Source organism: Macrobrachium rosenbergii, chromosome 4, assembly GCF_040412425.1.
Source record: "Macrobrachium rosenbergii isolate ZJJX-2024 chromosome 4, ASM4041242v1, whole genome shotgun sequence".
NCBI classification, from domain to species: domain Eukaryota; kingdom Metazoa; phylum Arthropoda; class Malacostraca; order Decapoda; family Palaemonidae; genus Macrobrachium; species Macrobrachium rosenbergii.
In genome coordinates this window covers 57,318,009-57,344,579 of record NC_089744.1, presented here as the reverse complement: position 1 = coordinate 57,344,579, position 26,571 = coordinate 57,318,009, and the positions used below count along the sequence as shown (strand labels likewise).

The following is a 26,571-nucleotide window of genomic DNA, read 5'->3' as shown; positions in this document are numbered from 1 at the left end:
TGACTCCAAGACCGCAGAGATACTAGTCTCTAAAGTGACAAAATGCACAATTTACAATATAAAACCCTCTTTAAGGTCCTGCCTACTGTAACCAGCTACGTTAACATTCTCAGCATTCTACTGAGTCATGCATTTCTCAGTAATGGACTGGTCATCCCGGTTTGAATAGCAGTCCGTCCCCACTTAACTTCTCAATGTACATCGAATGTTAACTCTAACCCTTACCTGTGGTACAGTGTATATGCATGCATATATATATATATATATATATATATATATATATATATATATATATATATATATATAATATAATATTGATATATATAATATATATATGTATATATGTATACACATATACATATATATACATACACACACACATATAAAGAATTTTTGCAATAAATATTAAAAAAAAACAAATTTCCATTCACTTTCAGTATCACAGCATAAACGCCATGCCACAATATTACTAGCTATTTTTATAACATCCTGCTTCAAACGTGCGCAGGTGTAGTACGTTACCCGTGAACACCTGAACCCAGAACACGTGTGATTAACATAATGGAAATGGGCTCAAACTCTGTCGTCCCATCCAGCGTGGTGACCCGACTAACAGCATAAGAGTATAAGAAACATCATTTACAGAAACGATGACAAGCCTTTGTAAAAGCAACTAATTATGATATCAACAATAAAATGGGCAATCCTATCAACGTCTCCAACGGTCAATCGGAGTAATATACTCAATCAATCGACAAGAAAGCAGCCTGTTACCCAGCCAACTAATAAAATTATATAGGCATCCAATTCTAAAAACACACTGAGTACAGTGAAACATACTTGCAGTTAACGTATTCACAGTAGCAAGAAACGACTCATCAACAGACTGAAAGCTGTGCGTGATCACAGCCAGAATATATCTATAAGGATAAATGGGATTCGACGCCCAACAAAACAAGTATTGAATTACGACAACAACAAATGCCCATTCGATGCGCACGGTCGTGGATTTTTATACGGAAAGGAATTCTCTTTGAAATTTCTGTGCAATGATTGTACTCTGCGTGAATGATACGTTTTTATCTTGCAGATACAGCATGCTCGCGAATGGCTGCGTAATTCTTACATCTATCCCTAAACTAAGGGGAAAAATAATCTAATCGAATCATACTGGATTCAAAATTTTTGTAACAAAAATACATAGGCTGGCCTTACAAGACGGATTTGCGTAGTCAACATAGCGGTACCTGGCAAGTGTCGCATAAAATGTAAATACAGGTACATATGTGCATTCAGATGTGAGAGATTGGAAATTAATTCCGTAATAACCACAATTACCACTTCATTTCATATTTTAAATTCTGCCTCCATGCATCATATTCAAGTAAAATAAAAATTTAGAAATCAGGAAAAGAGTGAAAAACTTTACTCGGGCCAATGAACTTTCTGTATAGAACACATGAATGTACTATATCTGTCTTCATTCAATCTTCTATTAAAATCTTATGAATAATGACAGTAAAAATTGGGTAGATATTCTATCTAAACGGTATATTGTTTAATACCATTCACACACAAACCTTAACTAATCAGTATAGTATAGCATTACATTGTACATTATATATATGTACACATACAGATATATAATTATATATACAGTATATATATATATATATATATATATATATATATATATATATATATATATATATATATATATATATATATATATATACATACAGACACAAAGTAAACAAACTCCCAACAGAGAAGAGGTAAAATGAAAGGTCTGGCCATTGTTCTTTTTCGCCTGCCTTCAACCGGGAAGCGCAGCGATTAAAAGGGAAGAGCTGGAGAGACAGACAATGGAGGGAGACAGACGGTCGGTTGGACACAGCGATGAAATGGCTGAAGGACGAGAGCTTCGAAGAAGTGGAAGGAAGGAGAAAATCACTTGGGCGCTCACATTTCTTACATAACAGCAACCTCCATTAGGAGGCCGAAAGGTTCTGCTCTGGACCTGTTTTCGCAGGTCACTTTTAAAACGCATTACAATCTGATACAAATATAGGACCTAATAACACTACATAATAATCTCGTCGCAAAGAGACCAACATGTTGAAAAACATATACACATATCTACAGTGTTAGCCGGTGCATCACACATCACCACTGGTGGAAAAATAAGAGAATGTGTTGTAGGTCCTAACCGGTTTCGACTTTCTTTCCAAGCCGTTGACAAAGGACTGATACACAGAGGTAGAAATCACTATATATATATATATATATATATATATATATATATATATATATATATATATATATATATATATATATATACTATATGAGACTAGGGATTTGTTCATCTGTGGTGATGTGTGATAGGCGAATCACGTTTAATGTGATTACAATAAATAAATATATATATATATATATATATATATATATATATATATATATATATATATATATATATATGTATATATATATACATATATATATCTATATATATATATTATATACCATATATATATGTCTCCCCTTAGAAATGTGAGTTCCTCGTTGGACGGGTCGGTATAGTTCTCGGCTAGCACTCTGCTGGGCCCGAGTTCGAGTCCCCGGCCGGCCAATGAAGAATTAGAGGAATTTATTTCTGGTGATAGAAATTCATTTCTCGCTATAATGTGGTTCGGATTCCAAAATAAGCTGTAGGTCCCGTTGCTAGGTAACCAACTGGTTCTTAGCCACGTAAAAATAAGTCTAATCCTTCGGGCCAGCCGTAAGAGAGCTGTTAATCAGCTCAGTGGTCTGGTTAAACTAAGGTATACTTAGAAAGGTGAGGGCTCCCGTCTCCGTGAGGTGTTGACCTTCCGGTTTCAAGCAAATCTTTTCATGCGAGGCTGCTGGTCCAATGCCCTTTTCCACAATGGTTGTTACCAACAACAGTCGACTAACCATCAGGCACTTTATATACTATTAGAGTTTCGTGATGAGAGGTTCGTGACCAATAGGCCACAAACTAAATAATAATCATCAACCAAATGTCACTACTTCCGATGTATCCTACATCTAATTGCTTCCTGCAACTGTGAGAGAGAGAGAGAGAGAGAGAGAGAGAGAGAGAGAGAATCAAATTTGCAATAACTCAAGCACTACTTGTGTTGAGAGAAGAATATAAAAGCCAAATTAATAACATTAACAAAGTTAATAATAATAATAATAATAATAATAATAATAATAATAATAATAATAATAATAATAATAATAATAATGCGACGAGAAGTTTTCTTTTACTAGCCACCTTACTGGCAATGACATCCTCCTTCTTAAGCGGGGGTAAAAAAATGTGACAGGCTTCGATTATTGTAACCTCTCTACCCCTGGTATATTATTTCTTCAACTGGCTTGTTGACACCAGGCCTATAAAAACAAGCTCCAGTCCAAAGCCGATTGATTTCTCCTTACTTAGATATTTAACATGGAATTGCAATGTAAAGGGCGAAAACATTAAAAATATCTGATCAATTGTTACTTTGAAAAAATGAGTTAGTATTTATTTCATCAAAGCGAATCGCTCTCCAATCCATGATGAAAAGATTCGCCAAGCCAATGACGAACGTACATCGACGGGGGATCCAATCAATTACTGAAGCGTGATAATCAAAGAGATTCATCCTTTGCATATTCATCCAAGCCAAAATTGCCTTGTCTGAATGTAGATGAGTCACTTTGACGAAGCAAAACATTCTGGCATGAAAATAACGCACATCAAAGGGTGGCAGGAAGGCCAGTTCTGTAAACAAAGTTAATAGAAAATCGTAAACAGTCACCAGTTGTAACCTAGATGGATCCACTTTGTTCTCGACTGCCACTGCACACAAGCGTAACGATTTTGCTTAAAATACAGCGGCCATGAACATGCTAGCACATGAAGACCACGTGCCTCTTCACGTTAAAGGCAGGTGACATCATTTGATACTTAGTACTTCTCAAGTTGCTAGCAAATAGCATACACAAAACCCTACGCTATGAAATCTCCAACTTTCATGTTTCGATGAGCGTCCCATACTCGTTAAAAAAAATGAGCGCACGCACTGGCATTGAATTTTTGTTATATTTTAAAATTTTACGTAAGCTTGTGCGAGGCTCAAATTAAAAAGTTTACAAAATGTTTAAAATAAACAAATTTATACATATTTCAAGAATTCATGATACAAGCACCTTGGAACAAACACTTACAAACTTTAAGTAGTTTTTTTTTTTTTTAAAGAAAGAGAAAGTTTAACAAATACTTTTGAGGTACAGAACAAAGTTCCATATACGACAAAAAGTGACAGGAAGATTAAGAGTTATGAATCGGCTAAAATTTAGTACCTCAATATGTAGTTTTTATATGGAATAAAAAAAAAAAAAAAAGACACTAACTGCATTTTACCCCCTTTTATAATAAAAATTAGACCGTGAACAAAACGAAGTCGCCATCGACATCTTATATAAAGATCAAAGCATTTAAAACATTACTTACATGCTGGCACAACCGACTTGCCGACATAGTCCAAAGTTAAAAATTATATAATCCGTCTTACATTTAAAATATCTCTGAGGAATTCATATCACTTCACACTGGAAAATTTAAACTAAAGGTTCAAGAATTATGCAGAAACTCTCAAACACAACTTGTGAAACTCGTGAACTTTTACAACTAAGATACAATAACTAGAGCAAAAAGAACTAATAGGAATGCTGATATTGGACGTTCATTGGACGAGTAACTGCCATTACACGAGTGTTCATTTTAACGCAAGTGAATAATAAAGCATTTTATAGCTGGTAAGTCTATTTTGAGAGACAGGACGCACATTTACATCATGTATGTTATTAACGTGTACCGCATACATTATTATAGACGACAGACATACGCGTCTTTCATGCATGATGCTTATATTTTTTTATCACATTCACTATCTTCATTGCTGCTGTGAATAAATAACTGTATAACCAAGAAAGCAATACAGATTCCAAATATTAGTCAGAATTATCAAACCGTGCTCATAAGTTAAAAAAAAAATAAGCCCAAAAGTTAGCTCTGCATATGCAGAAGTGAGTTTCAACCCTTTTCAAAAATGTTTGTAAATCTTCGCGTAAATAATGTGGAACAAAAAAACCTATATCATATTACAGTTTGTGTTCTAGAAGCAAAAATATTTTAAACACACAATAAATGAGAAGTTATGGAGTACGAAAACAGAGTACCGTACCACTGGATGTGAAAGTCATTGCAGCTATAATTTAATGCCTAGCGCACGAATGTCGCGTAACTTTTGATCTGAAGATGCCCCAGGGAAATGAAGGAATCCCTTGAGTACCTTCTTGGGAGACAATGAAAACAAGTCTAATGACAAATGCACACTTGGGTCTCCTGGTGTTTTTTGTAAAATAAAACATACTTTAAGAGGATCGTAAAGAAGGCGTGGGAACGAACTTTAACGCTCCTATTAGGTGTAAAAAAAATATCCTAATTAACGTTCTTTGAGATCTGTTACGATGACGGCGTCAGTTTTAGAACCCTTCTCTAAACATTCCTAATGTACGACAAATAATGGTAGCACTAGATACCAAACCTAGTCATAAATCATAATGATAAAGTCTTATAAAATTAAATTATACTCATTGATAAAAGATTCTCTACAAAAATTAAGGAACTTATTAACAACTATTCATTAGCATATAGCTAGATAGAAGGACTAGCTAGATCGATGGACAGATACACAGCCTACTTCTTCGTCGAACCAGGGACCTCTGGTAGGTGAAGTGAGCGTGGTATCATTAACCCTAAAAGATTAGGGTGGGAGAGGAAAGAAAGGTATTTTGATGCACAAATAAGAACTAAAATTGTCGAGCATTTAATACCATGAACATCGAAATTTTCTAAAATTTATTTGAATAATTGGTTCTTATCTCTAATACGTTGCCCATTTACTATAATAAACAGGCAAGAAATCATATCTCTGGCATGTTCGAGCACATTTATGTGAAATGTACACAACAGTATTTCAAAAGCATAATCTAAACCCTGTCAGTCCAGCACTAACATTAACGGTCTTCAATTCAAACACGCTAGTGCACCTAACTGACGCCTACGAAGAAAAAATAAACACTTGTACATCTGAAAAGTATATCTGTACTTTCTAATGCGTCTGTTCCTACATTTTCATGACAATCGCCACACTCATAATTACCACATCTAAAACTACTGTCAAAGTAAATTCGGTCTCATCGGCCGCCGTTTCTACTTAAACAATTGTTCATTTTGCTTTCCGACAAGAAATTCCTAAAACAACAAACTCCTCCTAAGGAAACAAAAGACCTAACAGGTTTCCTTTCTTTACTATGATGAAGAGGTTGGCCGAAAAGTTGGACACTAACCATAATATCACAACGAAGTTACAATGTTCACTCATAAGCCAGAACTGATCTAAGTTCGGCTTGCACTGTGGTTGATATGGTTAAGGAGGCTTCCTGGAGTAAGTGGCTTCTCAGTTTGGTGTATCTCAAACACGTTTTGTACATCAACCCAGACACAAGTACACATTCACAGGATCTCTTATGAATGGTCCCACAAGAAAAAGTTTTTCGAGGCTCTTCCGGTATTTGACTTATTAGGAATTGTGTGGCGTCATCCAACCAAGGTCACCGCCGTCTTGCCATTATTAATTATGACTTACGCCTTTTTTTTTCTTTGTCTCCTCACCACTCCCACCACGCGACCTAGGTCGCCTCATTCTTGCCCGAGATCGAAAAAAGGACCTGTCGCCAGTGAAGCGAGTGTGCTACCACTTAACCACAAGAGATTGGGCTACCTGTAGGCTGATTCCATCCTTGAAGGGACGAGGGATTACCTCAAAGCCTCCTCTAATGAAGAGAGAGAGAGAGACGTAAGTTATATGAAGCGCGTTTCTCATCATTTAACTTACAATGCATAACGATGTTATTGCAAACTCTGGGTAAATAAGCAATCCAATACACAAAATTAAATATGGCTGGAAACGAAAAAAAAAAGAGTAAAAATCACGTCAACTATAGCCCCTTTAAAAAAAAAGTCCATCTATAACACTCAAATGCACAACACAATCATAATCAATCATGTAAGAGATTAACAGGTGCTAAAGTACAAGCAAATTTTCACCTTGAAAAGAATCACAGGGTTTGTCGCTGACTCTGCATTTTGATAAGAAGCACACGAAGCAACACCAAAAATTCCAGATCCCTTTTTAGAATAAAAAAAAAATGCAGTGAAGTCTTTGTCTTTGCAGTGTCCCTGACCTTTAACATGTCTTCCTTTTTTTTTTAATCTTGACATCGCAAGCGGCATTTATATCTTATAATATACAAAAGATTAAATACCTCTGAGATATGTTACGAACGAATGATACAATAGGAAATAGTTATTTCTAAACTAATATTTACAATACGCTTGCCAGGTTATAAATCCGTTATTGTTAGTTGGTATACAACCAGCGTCATGAATTGCAACACGGCATATTTAAATTAATAATTAACAAATTTCACCACGTACAGCGAGAACCCTTAATTGCAAGAATAAACCAGCATTTCTTAACACGACAAAGGGAGGAGTTGTTTCACCAGAAGTTCTAAAACTTTCAAGGGATAACATCATTGTACAATCTATTTTGCTTTTATTACACCTACTCCTACTAACATCAAGTCGTACTATTTTTCTTATTCATTCCATCTTTACTTGAGCGTTCTTGTAGAAGAATACATATTAAGTGTATTCACACAACTTCTGGGTAGCATTTGTGTTCTTGTTAATTTTTATCATGACCTTTGTGCTTTTCCTGACGGTCTACGTAAATCGTCCTTCTGTTTGCTGTATTATACAAATATATGCACATGAACACACGACAACATTAAAAATTTCTTCCGACGCTTACTGCAGGCTCCTTTAATTGTATATTTTTAAGTTTCTCAACAGGCCTTGGTTATAAATATGGACATATTAAAGGCCCTTGTTTCATGATTGAATTCCGCGCTCCCATAAACAAATTCTTACATATTATATTTCCTTACTACTACTTCGAGCCTCAAGTTAACTTTAACCATTTTATTCAGCAGCTGATCTAAAACAACCTCGTATAAGTAAGTAAATGGCGAAGTTCCTTAGAAAAATTACACTATTATGAAGTTACATCTAAGTACCATCTATGCCTCCACACGGAACTTGTCCATTGTAGTATCAAGTCGTTTTCCACCATTGTATCATTAAGCTTTCTTTTCTCTTTTCTTGAAATCGTAGAATCACAAGACAGCGTAGAATCACAAGCAATCCGTCTTAATTTTGGCTCTTTCGTCATCTCCAACTGTGAGAGGAAGCGGCTTCCCTGAGATTTTCCTACGGCAGCTCGTATGCTGGTGACTCTCCCTTCGTCACAAGGGGGTCATCAGGCTCCACTCACACACGTGCCGTCTGAGAATGTGGCAGTAACTTGAATTACTCCCTTTCTTCGCTCACATACAAATTTAGGCGGGCTTTCATTTTCTTGTCTTCGAATGCCTCCAGGTTTTCCCAGATGAAGAAAAGTTGTTTGTTTTGTGTACGTTATTTTTTTCTGCAGAGCAAAACCGGATATTCTAAACTCGATTTCCTTCCCATTAACAGCCATTACTTAAGCAGAGCATACCTGTTAGTATTCACAAGCTACTTTATACAGGTAGACTGTTCATTATATATGATAATACACTACTGACGTTATATATATTGCTACAGAAACGTGATACTGTCCTGAATACCGGTCAGGTAAGTTGCCTTATACGCTTATACATAAGAAGCCCGTTGGGAGAAAACTTCTACATCAGTCGCTTCATATATATTCACAGATGGCTCAGAAGGAGAGCACAGATCCTCATACGCACAGTAATCAAGGACGTACTCTTGCGCCTCCTAGATAACAATGTTCTGCCGTTCCAATAACCCTTTAACCCAAATCCAGGTAACACATTCTCGGTGTCCCTTTCCTCTTTCCAAAACTTCTGGTCCTTAAAACGCCGACCCTTCTTGTCTCCGTCTTCCTCACCACCCTGCACAGGGCATCTGAGTCAATTATAACGATTCTTTCCGGAGTTCTATGTATGACGCATCGAGCTCTGTCTCTGCTCTTAAACTTCTCACGCAACAATTCGACGAAAAACACTTGCTCCACCCATCCTCTTTCTCGTCTTAACTCTTCATTATTCTTTGCCCATCAATCCCCGTACTTTTAACGGTTACCAAATAATGCCATGCCCTTATATGAGTCTTACAATCACCTACGTCACTTTTCCTTTGATATACATACATACATTCATACATACATACATACATATATATATGTATGTATGTAAATGTATATGACAGAAAATGTTGACTTTGGTATGTAACAATTAAACATTTCAGGAAATACCATACATAAACTCTGGAAGCAGACATGAGCAATCTTGTGCCATATCTAGAACAAGCATAAGGGTAAATTGTACAAACGAAGGCAGAACATTAATAAATGAGACTAGAAAGGCCCTGGGGAGCAAAAGATTGGCTTTGACAAATAGGGCAGGTTACAGAAAACACGAGGAACTGACGCACAAAAAGAAATCTACTTTTTAATGAAAAATATTATGATAAAACAAAACAAAACCTATGTATCCATCAGCGGCAACAAAAAGCAGAAGCAATATTAAAACGAATCTCGGATTATTTCACTCCCATCTTTCTTGTAAGCTTTCGTTTTCCTCACTTCCTCATTTTTCTCCTTTATTCCATCACCTTACAAAGCCCAACCCTCCCCATGGGAAAATTAATTTAAGAAAAAAGAAAAATCCGGCTTCTCGATCAGACAAGACTGCTCGGCAAGCATCCAAATGTCGTATTTATCAGAGGCGACAAGAAATCAGGAGTTGGCGTCTTTTGTATGTTCCCTTCCGGTGGGCTGATTATCTCGAACGGAAAGACACGAAAGCAAAATAAAAGACGTAGTTACGCAATATGGGAAAAATACAAAAACTTTACCTCTAGTAATTAACAAAATGCTTTAAAGATATATAAAATTTTCATTACAATTAGATTTTCACCATGCCCACGTTAATTTCCATACGATACATGAAACATTACCAGTCAAATGGTTGGTAAGATACTACAATAAAACTACATATTTTAAATAACTACAATATTTCACGAATCTATAAAAAGCAGAAAACACAAATCTCCCAAAAACGCCCAACATTCTACAGCAGAACCGGAAGGGGGAAAATAATCGTTACATCACAGCCACTGCGCGCCACATTTAAAGATGCACCAGACCCAAAATTGAAGAGCTCTTGAGGACAAAGAAAGCACTACTGCGTGCCTCCACCCGGGTACTCAAACCCGGCCAGAAACTCCTCTGTACCGCGTACCTACACCTTCATAATAGTTGCTGAGGGAGGGTCAGGCATGGCTATAGCAGGGGAGAGAAAGTTAACGGCACGAGACACTAAGAAACGAGCAGTTCTCTCAGGTTTTGTCTCACTGACAAGTCCGTCATAAGTCGTACAAGTTCAAGCGTACGGAAATGGGTGAAAAAGTTAGCAGTGATTTTCCATTGTCTCATATATACAGTATATATATACATTATATACACACACACACACATATATATATATATATATATATATATGTACAGAAAAGCATATATATTTACTGTCAGAAAAGCTGTTTACTCCATCTTGGATAATGAGGAAATACCGTAATTACAATTCATGCAGGGTCCCGAACGACGTTAAGTATACTTTTTTACGGTAAGAAAGAAAATTAAATCGATTTAACATTCTGAATTGTGAAAAGAGCTGTAGTAAAGGACAGAATATACTTCCAGTGATAGGTGGTAAAACTTGAAAGATTAGAAATATATTCTGGGAATCCTAGAAATAACGCCAGATTAATAACTTTAATAGTAATTAATGATCATGATGGATCAATTATAAATTTCCATGTAACTCAGGGAACTAGTGTATAGGCATACATCATGATGATAAAAAATACACAAAAGAAAAAAAGTAACACAGTATGGTTTGAAAAACTAAAATAAAAGATGGCCCCGCATACCTAGACAAAATACTTTTCAAAAAAGCGCACTGGAAAGAATTTATACCAAAACACATTGGTTTCGAAATAACCACAAGGACCTCTTTAATGTTCAGTTCCCTCACTGTTTTTGGATGCGCTTTCCACTGAAAGCCTTAAATCCGAATATGAAGTCAACAAAGAGGCTCTTCTTTCCCGGTGGCATCCGCAACCAACGCGCCCCCCGCCCCCTCACCTACACACACACACACACACATATACCATTAAGAGTAAGGTTAGCGCTTAACCAGTCATGCTATAAAAATCCCTTCATTAGTAGATGGCCCGATATTTGACAGAAAATGCACAAATAAGTTTACAATTCTAAAAATATACAGACTTCGAAAATTCACTCGTTAGTAAATATAGTAGATATAGATGAGAACAATCCGATGTAATTTCCAGAATCACAAAGTGCAGGTTTCATTAGTCGGTCGTTTGGCAGCAGCTCTGTTATGGCACTGACAAAAACAAGAGGCACAGCAAGACAGATCTTATCTAAGAGCAATAGATACACAAAAAGATTTGGCAGGGAATGGACAGGGGTGCAGGTTACGGAAGGGTAATGTGCCACCCGAGGGTAGAGTTCATCATGATAAATGGCATGCCTAGGTCGGTAACACACCCCTAAGAAGTCGAAGTCATTAATTATGAACCAAAACGAAATGTCATAAATTCTCAGGGCAAAATATATTTTCTCTTGAAGTGAATAGCAGCCTATTGGAAATTATGTTACTTGTATTTATTACACAGCACCAATGCTACACCTTAATTTCAACGCTTACACAGAAAATGGAAGACCAAATACAAAATAATATGTGCTAAATGAAAACGCGACAGAGGGAGTTTCTGAATTATTACTTGATCGCCACAGTCCCTGTACCAAAGCTCTAAATCCTTCTGGTTAAAGAAGACGTAGGCAGGTGGGTAATCCTCGCAGAAGCAAGCACGCAGCAGAAGGGTAAACAGAATGCTAGCTGATGGAAAGTGTCCACAATTCGAATAACAATAAAGAGAAAGACTCCCTTACGGGTGGATGAGAGAAACGTTTGGTAAAAGTTTCGACGCACTGTGTCCGGTTGAGAGAGAGAGAGAGAGAGAGAGAGAGAGAGAGAGAGAGAGAGAGAGAGAGCTACTCATTCATTCGGTGGCATGGTTTTATGAGTATTATAATGACAGCGTCTTTAAACCAAAACCTATTCTCTAGCAGTATATCCAACTACAACTTTGCTGCTAAAGTCGGATGACCAGCTCAGAATATTTATCTGACCGTGCTTTAACTTTCAGCACCTATTTCAACAAAAACGTCTTAAAATATTATTAATTTTCACTTCCCTCAAAATTTCCACAGAAACCACTGAGTTTTTATATTTAAGTAGTCTCTTGATAATACTGAATATAGTGTACAACTATTTTCGTAAATTTTTCAGATGCCAGAATCCCTTATTTCTTTTTGTGTTTACGGTTATTGATCTCATCGAACTAGATATTCCAGTAAACACTGTTCATGCTACGATCCATTAAAATCATATAAATCCAAAATTCTTAAAAATACGACTCAATACTTGAACTGCAAAAAATAAACTATGGTCATTCTAACAAAATATGGGGAAATAACGGGGTATAAGAAATCTGTGAAGTAAAATATGGGCAAATCACTGCAATTTAACCTTTGAAGCACGGCAAGAAAAGAATATTGTAATGAAAACGAGGAATTCATAAAAACAGACGCGCAAAAGAATGAAAGAACTACGTCTCACACTGCTCGTATTATGATTTTTTTCCAACTCAACACGTCATGCACACTTTCTTCTCAACAAAACTGTCATTTGCAGGATGCAGCATACACACTTTTTAGAAAAGACATAACCTAAATAATATAAACATGTATATATATATATATAATATATATATATATATATATATATATATATATATATATATATATATATATATATATATATATATATATATATACTATATATATATAGACTACGAAACCTCACAGTCATGGAATGACATTCCTTGCTCAGCAAAATCGCAAAGCCGATAGAAAAAATTTCCTGTCTTACCAGCTCACTTCGGTTTCTATCACAACCAGCACAAGTCTTACACAGATAAATAAAAAAAAAGATGAGAACGTGCAACCGGCCTTCCAGCTTCCTCTACGACTTTCCAAGGGCATCTCGTCTCCAACCCACCACCACCACCACCCGCCCGGCCTCCCATCAGTCTCCCGCGGCAGAGCCACCACCGTCACAACAGAGAAAGCAGAAAATGAAAGTGAGGGACGCCCGAAACGGCCCCTAATCTTGCCGGGCACTGATGCCCAGCTCCAAGGGAAACTCATTTCCTGATTGAGAGTTGTTCTTGGCCAGGTGTATCTACAGTAGTCTCCCCCAGTGAGAGAGGTTTGACTTTTAGACGGAAGATGCACTGGCGGTCTCATTTCGAATTACTTGTATTTCTCATGAATATTTTGGCAACAAAACGGATAAGCAACACAATACGTTCACTGGACCACTCTACTAGTAATAAAAAAAAACTCTTTATGAAGAGAAATTTAGTAATTATTTCTAAACAATGTTTAATATTATTATTCCCAAGAGGAATAAAACTACAAAATAAATTATTCGACCTTAAAATAATCAAAAGTCCACGCAAAATTAAAATAGAGCGTGCTTGCCAGGGAGAAAGAGAGGGAGACGCTTAAAATGAACAAATGTTTAATAAAGATGTTATACAGCCTTCGAGCGTCATTACCCCTACTACTGCAAACTGGCACTGAGATCTTAAATGATATTCTTCCCGTCTATGTTACAAACTTTAATATATATCAAATCGGCAGTAGAAATCGTCAACATGTTAACGTTACTCGTAATTAAGCTTGAGAAGGACGGGTAGTCTCTGCAGTCATTACCAAGCGCAATAACACAAACCCTTAATAAAGAAAAAATGGAAAAGGAAGAAGAAAGTACAGATTTTGAAATATGGTTCAATAACCAGGGCTTAGGTTTACAAAACCATGACAGCAATGACGGTATTAATCAACTACATCACAATCACGCAACTTTGTTACTCAACGCTTCCTATTTGACGCTCGCTGCGACTTTCACCTCTCTCATTCGGTTCGTTTACGATTCGGACCAAATTAAGTTTCTTCTCGTTTTGTATGCGTAGGATGTCTTCGAACTAAAACAGCGTTAACGTTCGAAGGCTTTCTTCATTTTCAAATCAAGAAACAGATGGCATTTAAGATCATACAAATCTTCATATCCATCGCTCACTTACGAAGTAAACAGCAACGTTGTTTAATTCATCATTAAAATGAATACCGACAGATTGCTACCAATTCAGACTATCAGTTCCTATCAACCCAGGAGAATACAGCCTTTTGCCCAGCTGGGACTGGTATACGATCACAGGTGGTTCATTTGATGGGAAGTAGGCAGGGATCGAGCCAGAGACCTAGCAAACATAAGACCACACTTTATCTCTGAGCTATGGCGCATACACACAAATCAGAGAGAAAGTAAGGTGTAATGTGATAATTTCTGTTAGACAAAGTAACTAAAGATGTATGAAGACCTGGGCCTATGACCAAGTCAAAGTATAGAAAATACATTATATATATAGACATATATATATATATATATATATATATATATATATATATATATATATATATATAATATATATATATATATATATATATATATATATATATATATATATATATATATATATATATATATCAGATCATTACATCAGACGGTTTTGTTATATTCCCCTTGCAGCAATGTAAACATTAGGGCATAGGCATCCGTTTTTATGTTTAAAATGTACAAGAGCACACAATCAGATGATCTAACAGGGACATTGTGCTTTCTTTCGTGTACATTGCGGGAATAAATATAATCCAGTGTAGTATGTTCGAAAATATAAAAATACGATGGAACTGTTGATTCAATTATTATTCATGCAAGGTGAAATGATATATAAAGGAGGTTACTTTATGACGTGAGACTTGGAGAAGATCACCTGTTGCCCACAGCTTCGACAAAACTATGCCCGTCCTATTTTGTCCTCGTGGGAAACCCATGCCAAAGGTCTTGAGAACGCAGATGGTATGTGGGCAATTTGACCAGCTGAGATACAAACAGTCACGAGCCAAGACTTGCATAAGTTTATTATATTACACCGTCTGTGTTATTTTTGATAGTTTCTATGCGTTGTATTTATATTTATATGTACCCATGTACTATATATTTATATATATATCATATACTTATATATATATACACAGTATATTATACATATATATATGCATATATATACATATTATATACATACACATATACATATACATATACATATACAAGTGCATGTATGTTTGTGAGTTTGGAAGTATTACTACTACTAAGTAGTAATACTTCCAAGTCCGAGAGTTTGCCAAGTTTCTCCCTCTATTAACACGCGAACAGTCTAAACGAACGGCTAGCAAAGAGTGGAGATACTCTCCACGATTATGGCGAAATGAAGCTGCTGAGGTATACAGACTGTCAATATTGCCTGATTGCTCTTTACATGAGCACAAAGAATCAAAAGTGTTGTGCAACACTACACTTCAGCGATCTGCACATTTACTTACTGCGAATATTTTCAAAACGAACTTCGTGACAAGGGCTGTGACGCTCGGACTCCAAAAAAGATATTGTTCTTAGAGAGAGAGAGAGAGAGAGAGAGAGAGAGAGAGAGAGAGAGAGAGAGAGAGAGAGAGAGAGAGAGAGAGAGAGAGCACTTCAAACGTATGTAAATATACGTACATATATAAATAGAGTTTACCATGGAATTTAAACTTGGATGAAGGAGGACAGATGGAGTCACTCTGCACCAAAATTATTACAATTTGTAACGACTTCTCCAGTGCTCATGTCTTAAAACATTTCAAATTTATCCTTTCAGATTTTTCCTCCAAATCTTAAAATTTTCATTATACACAATAAAGACTGATTACAGATTGTGAAAACTTTTCATATAAATATATATGGAGGCAGCAAAAACAATGTTTATGAAAGAACGAGGCAATTTAGCTTTGGAAGAAAAAAGGATACAACCTATTCTAATAGCCTATTATCATAGTATACACCATCTGTTAAAAAGTCCTTACTCAAGTCATAATTGCTATGTTCATCCCTAGAACATACGAATAAATTAACCTCAAATCTGTCTTTCTCTGTATTTCTCTTTCGTTTCCAGTTTTAGTATCAGATACAGATTTACTCCCTGAGTAATTCCTCGATACTGTCTAAATTTGAGAACCGATGGGACAATGCAATTAATGGGAAACTAAGAAAAAATATGAAAAGAACCAAAGTTAACGCAAATCTATTGATGTCAACCGGCATTACATATTCCTCCATAACAAAAATAAAAATGTTGGCAACAAAAACAATTATATAAAAAATGCTAATTCTAATGGTCATCTCTTTTGACAAGGGAATCCTACACAAGGCACTTGTTACTGGGACCTTCTAAATAACGATCAGGGCAATGATCAGGGTAAGGGTGGGTCAACCATTTTAGCCAAATCGTTATTCCACTTACCTGGCTGCTTTCGGGGCAACCTGTAACCAGATGAACGTCCGCTTGACACACACTCACCTGGAGAAAAAAGAAAATTTGATGAGTCGAGCACTTCAGGCTTCGGTCTAAATTCATACACCCAATATATATACATAAAATGTCTATGTATGTGCATATATACATGTATGCATATAGATATATATATACATAATTATATATATATAATCACACACATATATATATATACAATATATATATACACACACATATATATATATATATATATATATATATATATATATATATATATATATATATATATATATATATATATATATATATATATATATATATATATATATATATATATCCAAACAGCAGTGGCCACAGCCGGATATACATCAATGAGGAGGAGACAAAGACTTTTTTCTAAAAACGGTCATTTATTCCCGACGTTTCGTAATGTCTTCATTACATTTTCGATGGCTGTACAATATAAATAATATAATTTACACAATAATTACAAAATTAAAATTAGAAAAGCACCATCAATACAAATTCATAGCACAAAAAAGGACAACTTGAATAAATAAAATATCACAAAATCCCTCAAAAGTACATTAACAAATTTAAAAACATGGTAGATACACGAAGCTGAACCTAACTTTTCAGCGGCAATGTTAAGACTGGGAAGAAAAGAAAGACAGACTGTGTCTTTCTTCTCAGTCATAACATTGCCGTGTGCCGGCAGAGGTTTGGCTATTGAACGAGGGACGAGTCGGTTAATCATCTTTGGTTCTAGAATTTCCAGTTCATGGCTGTTGGAGGCTTGCCCTAAAACTGAAAATACTTTGTTTTCGATAATGTCTTACACATAAAAGACTGTTCTTGGCAAATGTCTTTGTTTCTTCCTCCTCAATATACATATATATATATATATATATATATATATATATATATATATATATATATATATATATATATATTAATATATATATATATATATATATATATATATATATATATATATATATATATATATATATGCGTTTGTGTGACGTACACCCACTCACATACATAAGCTAGTCAGTACATATATAAAGAAGAACATATGTGATTTATATAGAATCATAAGGGGTCTAAAGTGAATCAATTATCTGCCTCAACAGTCAATACAACCAAGCATTATCACCATCAAAATCCTAATTACCAATGCCAACTTGAGGGATCTGCTTAACTTAGATATCTTATGTCATATCCGAATTTAATCAGGTTAAGCAAATACTTACATTCCCTCCGGAAATGGCAATTACAATTCTACTCTTCCCATACAACAAAAACCTAACCTGATTTTAAAAATCGTGGCTGTTCTTTTATATAGAATATTTTGTTATGAAAAACTGAACATACCGAACGACTTTATTTTCAAAAATATATTTCAACGCAAATCCGCACTGGTTCTGGGCGTTAGCAACACTGCCTGTCACAGAAACAATAGACAGTTTCCTTTGTTATTTTTTGCAAGGTGAAATACTTTAAGAGATGTCTCCTTGACAAAGAGAGAGGTATTCAGAGTTCCATAAAATAAAGTATTGTGTAATAGGAAACAAAGAAAAAGATAAGAATGATGCAACACACATTTTCATAGGATACAATATTCCTCATGCTAGCTTTCATTTAGAAATCAAATTAATCTGACCTTGAGAACATAAAATATCTCTAGTACGTTATGGATCATCTTCAAGAAGAAACCAGCGCGTGTGCACGCGCATACACCTTATATGGCAGAACCACCTGCAAGTACACCAGGAACAATATTGCTCGAACAATATTGCTATATTGAGCCATATATATATATATATATATATATATATATAATATATATATATATATATATATATATATATATATATATATATATATATATATATATATATATATATATATATATATATATATAAACACAACTACGCTGGGAAAACATCTGTCGTATATTTCGTAAGAAAGACATAAATGAAGACGAAAGCTTATTTACACAGAAATTAAGAAAAACAATTTGCATAAAACGTTCATACAAATAGAAAGAGAGCGAAGGAATTAATGAAACAGTCACAAACAAAAAAGGAGATACTTGGAAATTCTCTTTTTCGCGTCTCTGAATGCTTTTAAAAATCGGATACTGCTTCAGCAAAACTGATAAATTCCGAGAAATCACAGATGGGATAAGATAATTATTTGCTAAGAAAATATTCTAATTCCTGTTGAAGCAGTAACAGGTATGGCGTTGAGAAGAAGATACTAATTAAAAAAGAAATTCGCAAATGTAGTTATATTTTTATGGAAAGGAAAAATAACTAACTGAAAAATTAACCCCTTTCCAGTATAGCCTACATAATCAAAGTGAAATACTATATCCTCCTTATTTCTTTCTCAACGTATTTATCTAGTTTCCGTTTCATTTCATTGCGTATTTATCTAGTTTTAGTTGCATTCCACTGCAAATGCAAATTTCTACTTTGAATCACAAATCTAAATTCACTTTAACTAGAACGCAAAACAAAAAGGAAAATAGGAACAAAGATTCAGTCATTACCAGACCAAATTCTAACCTCATCGAAGAAAAGAAACCGAATAAGGTCACCTCCTGACAACGTGATCGTACAGACACGCTGTGGAGGCATTTCTCTCCGCCACACTGACATGTCCGTAGAATGTAATCGCCACGTGGACACTGGTGGAGCTACAACGAGCGCTAGGACGCAAGATATATCTTCTCAATTCCACGACCTAAATCATTCGCTTTCAACACACGCACGCTTTGTAGGGACATGCATGAACATACATGATTTCTAACAGATTTATATATACAGTAGTATATATATATATATATATATATATATATATATATATATATATATATATATATATATATATATATATAAAATGCAATCATCACTAATAATAAAATCTCGACCTATTTATATGAGGCAAAAGAAAATTTCTATTGACATGAAAAATAAATCAGACGACCTAAAAACATAAAAAGGCAAATGCACTAGATGCAGATAACTAAACTTAATCTAGTATTTATTTTGTTATTCATAATGAAGAGAGAGAGAGAGAGAGAGAGAGAGAGAGAGAGAGAGAGAGAGAGAGAGAGAGAGAGAGAGAGGACTAACCCGCCAAAGATCTTGAGGATACTGCATTTAATTAAATTTGTATATTCTTTAGTTTTCCAAATACCAGCATACTGAAATATAACATGCCTATTCGAAAAAACACTCGCACAGGGATGAATGAAATGAAAGGAAAAAGTTGCTAATATAGTTTCCAAGATAATAATATAAGTATATCTGGAATTTAAAAATCAACAACAACAATAACAATATTTACAAATAATTTCGGTCTTATGAAAAATACTAGCTCTTCTATAAAACTACCAAGCAGCTGATATCCTGATATCCTCCTATTCCTGTTCTTCTCAATTGACGGTTTCATTATACTACTGATATGAGAAAAAAAAATGCTCAGTCCCCTTTCGACTTAACGAAAGGTCTTGGCATTCATACAGTGAGACATAGTCTAAAACATTACAAATGGTCGAGAAATATTTAAAAAATGTGATCATTACCGCTCTCTAGAGCATCATCACATTCGTCGGTGATGAAAACGTGAGAGAGAGAGAGAGAGAGAGAGAGAGAGAGAGAGAGAGAGAGAAATACCTGGCAAAAAGAAAACTCATTTGGATGTGCCATCGGGGGAGTCTATTCAATTCCACCGACATCCTCAGCGAAAGAAAGGGGAAAGAAAAAAAAGGCGAAAGATAAAAAAAAAGAATCTTTGCACTTCATTTTAATCCTCTTCATACCCAGTCATTTACCGGTGCTTCAATAGCGATGCCAGGCAGCTGTATTTAAACAATACCCTCGAAATGTTATTTACCTTAGCTCATTCACCCTTCCTTTTTCTCCATCTAAATAAGTACAAACAAAAATATATAAACAGGCAAGTAATAATATATATATATATATATATATATATATATATATATATATATATATATATATATATATATATATATATATATATATATAAATATATATGTATATATGTATATATATAATATATATATATATATATATATATATATATATATATATATATATATATATATATATATATATCGTTTGTATTTTATATCTCATGCTGCATGAGTGACAGATTATGCATATGAACCGAGTGTTGACCTTAGCACGAAAAACCACCTTGCCACTATTATACTGAGGCTCCAATGTGAGACGGCGATTTCTTTTATGTTCATCACATGTTCTCAGCTCAGCCTCGGCCGAGCTGTTGCAATACCGTGCAAAAGAGGGAAGGGGATTAGGGAAGGCGATACCGACTGGACGATTACACAGAATCAGTAGCCCATGCGTCGCGATTGGTTAATGCTGCTGTTGATCTTTATCAAGCTGTGTGCTGACTATGGGGCCGGTTATACCCAGTTACGCCACGCACAGTAGGTAGCAGCCCCTGACCTACCAACCTAACACGGTCTTCTGCTAACAGCTGCCCTTCCAACTGTCATGGTTATGACAGCTGCTAATCGTGCGTGGACCCTCGATCCAATTCAGCGTAAAGGTTCCCGGTAGATGTTCGTGAACCATGAACTATCGTCCGTGTTGTGGCTCTCGCCATACTCTATTTTCCCATACAGTTTTCTCACTAGACTGAGGCCTCGTTCCGATTACTTTCCTTCCCAACTAGAGAAATCTGAACAATCCATTTCATCATAAAAATCCACATTAGTCATCTTCATTTCACATGGAAGATTCCTATATAAGTGATACCGCTCTTCTGAAACCTTTTACACCTCTTCAACAGACTGACTTTAGTAATGTTATCTGGAACAGAATGAGTGGTCGATGACTGAAACAATCATCATGAATACTCTCAACGATTTGCAGAACAGTCTGGATCTGAAATGTATGTTCTACATTTATTATATGAAGTGGATTCATTTAGCGCAACATAAATGGTCGCAAAGAAACTTTCGTCTGCATCAAGAAGTGTAGGTGGCATATTTGTTCCGGTACTCGACGCTGTTCCCATGTCTATCATGAAAATTTATATGATGATATTTTCTTTATATAAAACAGGGCCACATTCCCACGAATCAGGAACTGTATGATGAGAAAAATCCGTGTAAATGTACGAGAGATGTTGTTCAATCATTTTTACCAAAAACCATCATGCAAACGATCCGTGGTCAGTCACACACTAAAGGTGCTAAAGTCTAAGTAGACCCTCAATGTTAACAACTTTTTATTACTTCATAACTATAGCTTAAAAGCGTATCCACAGTTGCTGAGGATGAGGAGCATTGATGCAGGCTCTATTTCCACGATCATTCAACACAACATTTGTAGCATAAACAAAATAAGCACTGCATTGCATATTATAGCTGACCTTAGATACCTGATTCAGAATCAGCGACAGGGCCACTGCGAAACTGGCGTAATCTTTTTATTAGTCTGCATCCGTAAAATACCAGAAAAGTAAATTTCTTCTTTATTACCAAAATAAAGTGAAAGTTCTCAGCAGTCACAAGTGACATTTCTTCGCATAACATCCGCAAAGGTGAAAATTTGTGTATAATTACTTAAAAAACAAAACAATATACAATAAAATAGCAAACGAAGGCAGAAGATTTCAAGTAAATGCATTCAGGAATTATTCGCAGGAAAATCATGTCTATTATCTTAAAGAAACACACTTGGAATTGAGCATGTACGTATATATATATATATATATATATATATATATATATATATATATATATATATATATATATATATATATATATATATATATATATATATATATATATATATATAAATATAATGTATATAAATAAATATAATGTGTATAAATAATAATTTTATTACATCACAATGACATTTTTATATTCACAAACATAAAGCTACACACACACACACACACACACATATATATATATATATATATATATATATATATATATATATATATATATATATATATATATAGAGAGAGAGAGAGAGAGAGAGAGAGAGAGAGAGAGAGAGAGAGAGAGGCATGCAAAAACATCAAGGGTGTGTTAAATATATCCGGGGTGTGTTAAAAGATACAAACATCTTGAACTTTACAAAAACTGGACTGCTACAGGCATCAAAGGTTAAATATGGAGATTACTTACTTTTAGAATGCTGAACGTATACCACCTTAGATATAAAGTAAAAACTAGTTTTGAGACACTGTAACACATAAAAAGCTACAGGTCAAAAAATCATGATCATCACTGTGGTAGGTTTCCAGTAAGTCTTCACAATTGTTCTTTTACCCAGTGCGAGAAGTTAAGGATGTCTCTTCTAAAACATCATACAGGAGTTCAATAAACTCAATAGTATCTAACAACTTAAAAAGATCTTACTTAGCCATATCTAATACCTGAATGTTGCGTTTATTCACGAAAACCTACCAATCACTATAAGGCTTGCAGTTTTCCCCAGCAACTTGTCAAATTTCTAAAGATTTACAATCTTCTCTAACATCTTGCCTTCAAAGGCTAACAGAAAGTTTTTCAAAATCTCTCAAAGCTTCTAAAACATGCAGTATCTTAGTCTACAGAAAAAATATTCCAACATCTTTTGAAACGATGATTGTGACCTCAACCTTTTAAAAAATTAAAATGAGCTTTAGACGATCTCTATTTTCTCGTAAGGAAGGACAAATCATTCTGAATACTTGGTTTTAATCTGGATATCCATACTCAAATTTTACGAACTCCCTAACCTACCTGTCCTACTTTCTATTTATCATGATTCTTAACCAAAATATGTGTACCAATTACATACCCAGAATATTCGTGCCACTATCAGACTCGCCAATGCGTACCCGTTCCATACAAAGTGTTCACACCTAATCCTTTCTTTGGGTAATATTCAAACAAAATGGTTCCTCTACAAACAACTTTCTTTGTTTATGACAAGATAACACAATTCACTTTTACATATGGCGAAGTATTAGTGTTATCTCCAATCATAAAAGAATAAACAAAGTCTGTGTCTACATACACGGTAAAGAAAGACAAGGGTGACTCATATACACAAGCGCGAGAACAATGAAAAGCCTCCACTTACCATAGACCTCAAAAAGCCGTTTTTCACCTGCGCTGGAAGCTTTCGCAGTACATCGCCGTATTCCACGTCGGGAATGACGTTCCTTAACTGCAGCATCATTCAAACGAACGGTTACTATAAAAAAATAAATAAATCACGGGAAACGCGACTGGTATTTCCTTATCACTCTGAGTCTTCTTGCAAAAACTATGGGACGACTGATAGGTAGAGAAAGCTCCAGGCACTGATTAGTGATGGGAACTCCTGCAGTACTGAAACGCCCTCAGCACACCGCACTTATCATCACGAGTATGAAAGTCACAGAGCATAATCTCGGCGTAGGTGAGTGTGAGAGGAAATGCGACACAACCTCCGTTCCAGCACACCTTCAGTCACATACTAAAGGCAGAGTATACCAACGAACGTCGTATCTCGTATGACCTTCACTTCCTTCATCAGTATTCAAAGCCGACGTGGTAAACACAATACAATCTCCGATCACTATACACATATCTAAACTCATGATACCTGTCATGAAAAGCGCACTACGAACGCTCTAATGGTTAAATCTAAGTTTCAATCTTGCTTTCAGGGTATAACCGTCAGTTGATATCATGAGATAAAGGCAACTAAACCAAGGCCTTGGCTGTGGTGACTCAGTATTACTAAAGAGGAGATAGCGACCCATGTCAACGTTGGATATCAATTAAACATGGCAGGTGACGCAGTTCCAATCGGGAGATGAATTCCTATAAGAGACAACGTGATGCCAAGATAGTCATTAACAAACGCAACAAACACTCAATACCCAGAATTCTCATGGGTCCAAATCGCAAAATGCACACAGAACAACATCGGCTCTCTCTTCTTGTGAGGAGAGAGAGAGAGAACCTAGAATTCGATGGCCACACCCAAATAAAAAGGAAGCCAGGTACAAAAGAGACTCCAAATTTCTTAATAAGCGAGACCCAACCATGCGCACAGAGAAACACACTCGGTCTAGTATTCAACGCAAGTCATCTTGTACATGGAGAGGATAGCAATTCAGCTTTCCATTAGAAATTGTATGCGCTATAATGTAGTCTTTAAAATAGATGAAATTTCCCACGAGTTTCTCCGGAGATTTTCGCCAGCTTATGATGATCTTTCGTCGGCTAAAATGTTCTAATTTGGTTTCTGAAGTTTACTAAATTGGCTGTTTTTGAAGGTTTACATGAACATTAATAATTTTCTTCACCCTCCTATAGAATAACACTGAAAAGTAAAATAATTAAATATTCATATAACTTGCTGCCCAGAAATGCCAAAACAATTATATAGCGCTTGTAATAAACCTCAAGGACCTTATTTTGAATAAAAGATTAAAGTATATAATCAAATATGAAAAAAAAATTAAGATACTGATGGCAATTTCCCTAAAACTTCGAATTAATACAGTAGCGAACATTAAACATGAAAGAACAGCATTTCCAAGGCATGCCTTACAAATTTCAAAGCAATTTTAATATATCTTTGCCATTTCAAGGCAATCTGAATGTTATGTAATGTAGTACATGACAAAGAGACAAGAAATGTAAAAAAAAAAAAAAAAAAAAAAAAAAAAAAGCATCCAGATCACAATGGTGTTGAACTGCCACAACGTGTGATCGCTTGGCCACCGATGGGCCATGCTGGTGGTAACACGGAACGCAAGGTAAACAAGAGGCGCGAGGCAAACCGGGTTAAGTATAAAATCGTTACATGTTTTTACCATACCCTACCTAACAAGCTGCCAGACTCTGGCGGCTGCCCATTTATGCGTAAACAGATGAGTTCCCTGTTCGCTAAAAGAAATATTTAGATAAGACAGCCATAAAGTATTTAACAGAGGTCATGGCAACTATCAGGGGAAGGTTACATTTAAGGATGGAGTAAAATAACAATAATAAAGAAATGTCTTTTCGACGCCAGGCACATGATATGCGCCGACTTCCTACTTCAAAAGCACAATAACATCAACACCCCTGATGTGTGTCTAGGGATAGGGTGGGGTGGGGAGGATGGGGGTCTGCTCTTGATAAAGCTTTCGGTGGGGTTTCCATGCTCTGCGAAAGCATTATTTTACCTTCTTCAGGGCAGACTTTGGTTTACTTTAGCAAGTCCATCGACGATCTCTTAGCTAAGATGAGCTATCAAAAACCTACTTCAGTTAATGCATTTTTAAGCAAACGAAAACTGGGTCACTTATCGTGACTCGACATGAAAAAACCTGAGTTTATAAAGAAACAAGCACGGTGATGCCAGGATTTCCATTTTCATAAATTTTACATTCCATTTCCTGTCTTCCTTGCGTTTCCTTCCTATAGAACCCCTCGTTGCAATAACAAAACCTGAGAGGTAACAAAGTCTACCATGAAAAAAGAAAGGTCATAGTTAAAGAAAATGAAAGACGACTAATGTCCGTAACTGCAAGAACTTTTACATCACACCTTACAATGGCTACATAAACATCTTTTTTTTTTTATGTAATTTTCGTTTCCTTCCCAGCCCGTGGGAACCATTATGTCATCCACCGATTTAAATTTGATACGTCTGTCAGCGATCCTTTACTACCAAATACAGAACCAATAACATTAGCTGGGGTCATTATTTTAACGTCACCTGATATGTCAACCTATCGAATCGTCTACG

At 35.4% G+C, this 26,571-nt stretch overlaps 1 protein-coding gene across 1 annotated transcript in view; it reads right to left on the bottom strand.

The window, feature by feature from the left end:
• The window catches only part of LOC136837770 (uncharacterized), a 1,038,075-nt gene that overhangs the window by 17,716 nt on the left and 993,788 nt on the right, over window positions 1–26,571 (bottom strand). The window contains exon 13 of the mRNA XM_067102702.1: window positions 16,763–16,819. Within this exon, the coding sequence (XP_066958803.1) occupies window positions 16,763–16,819 (57 nt within the window). The remainder of the gene's footprint in view (window positions 1–16,762; window positions 16,820–26,571) is intronic.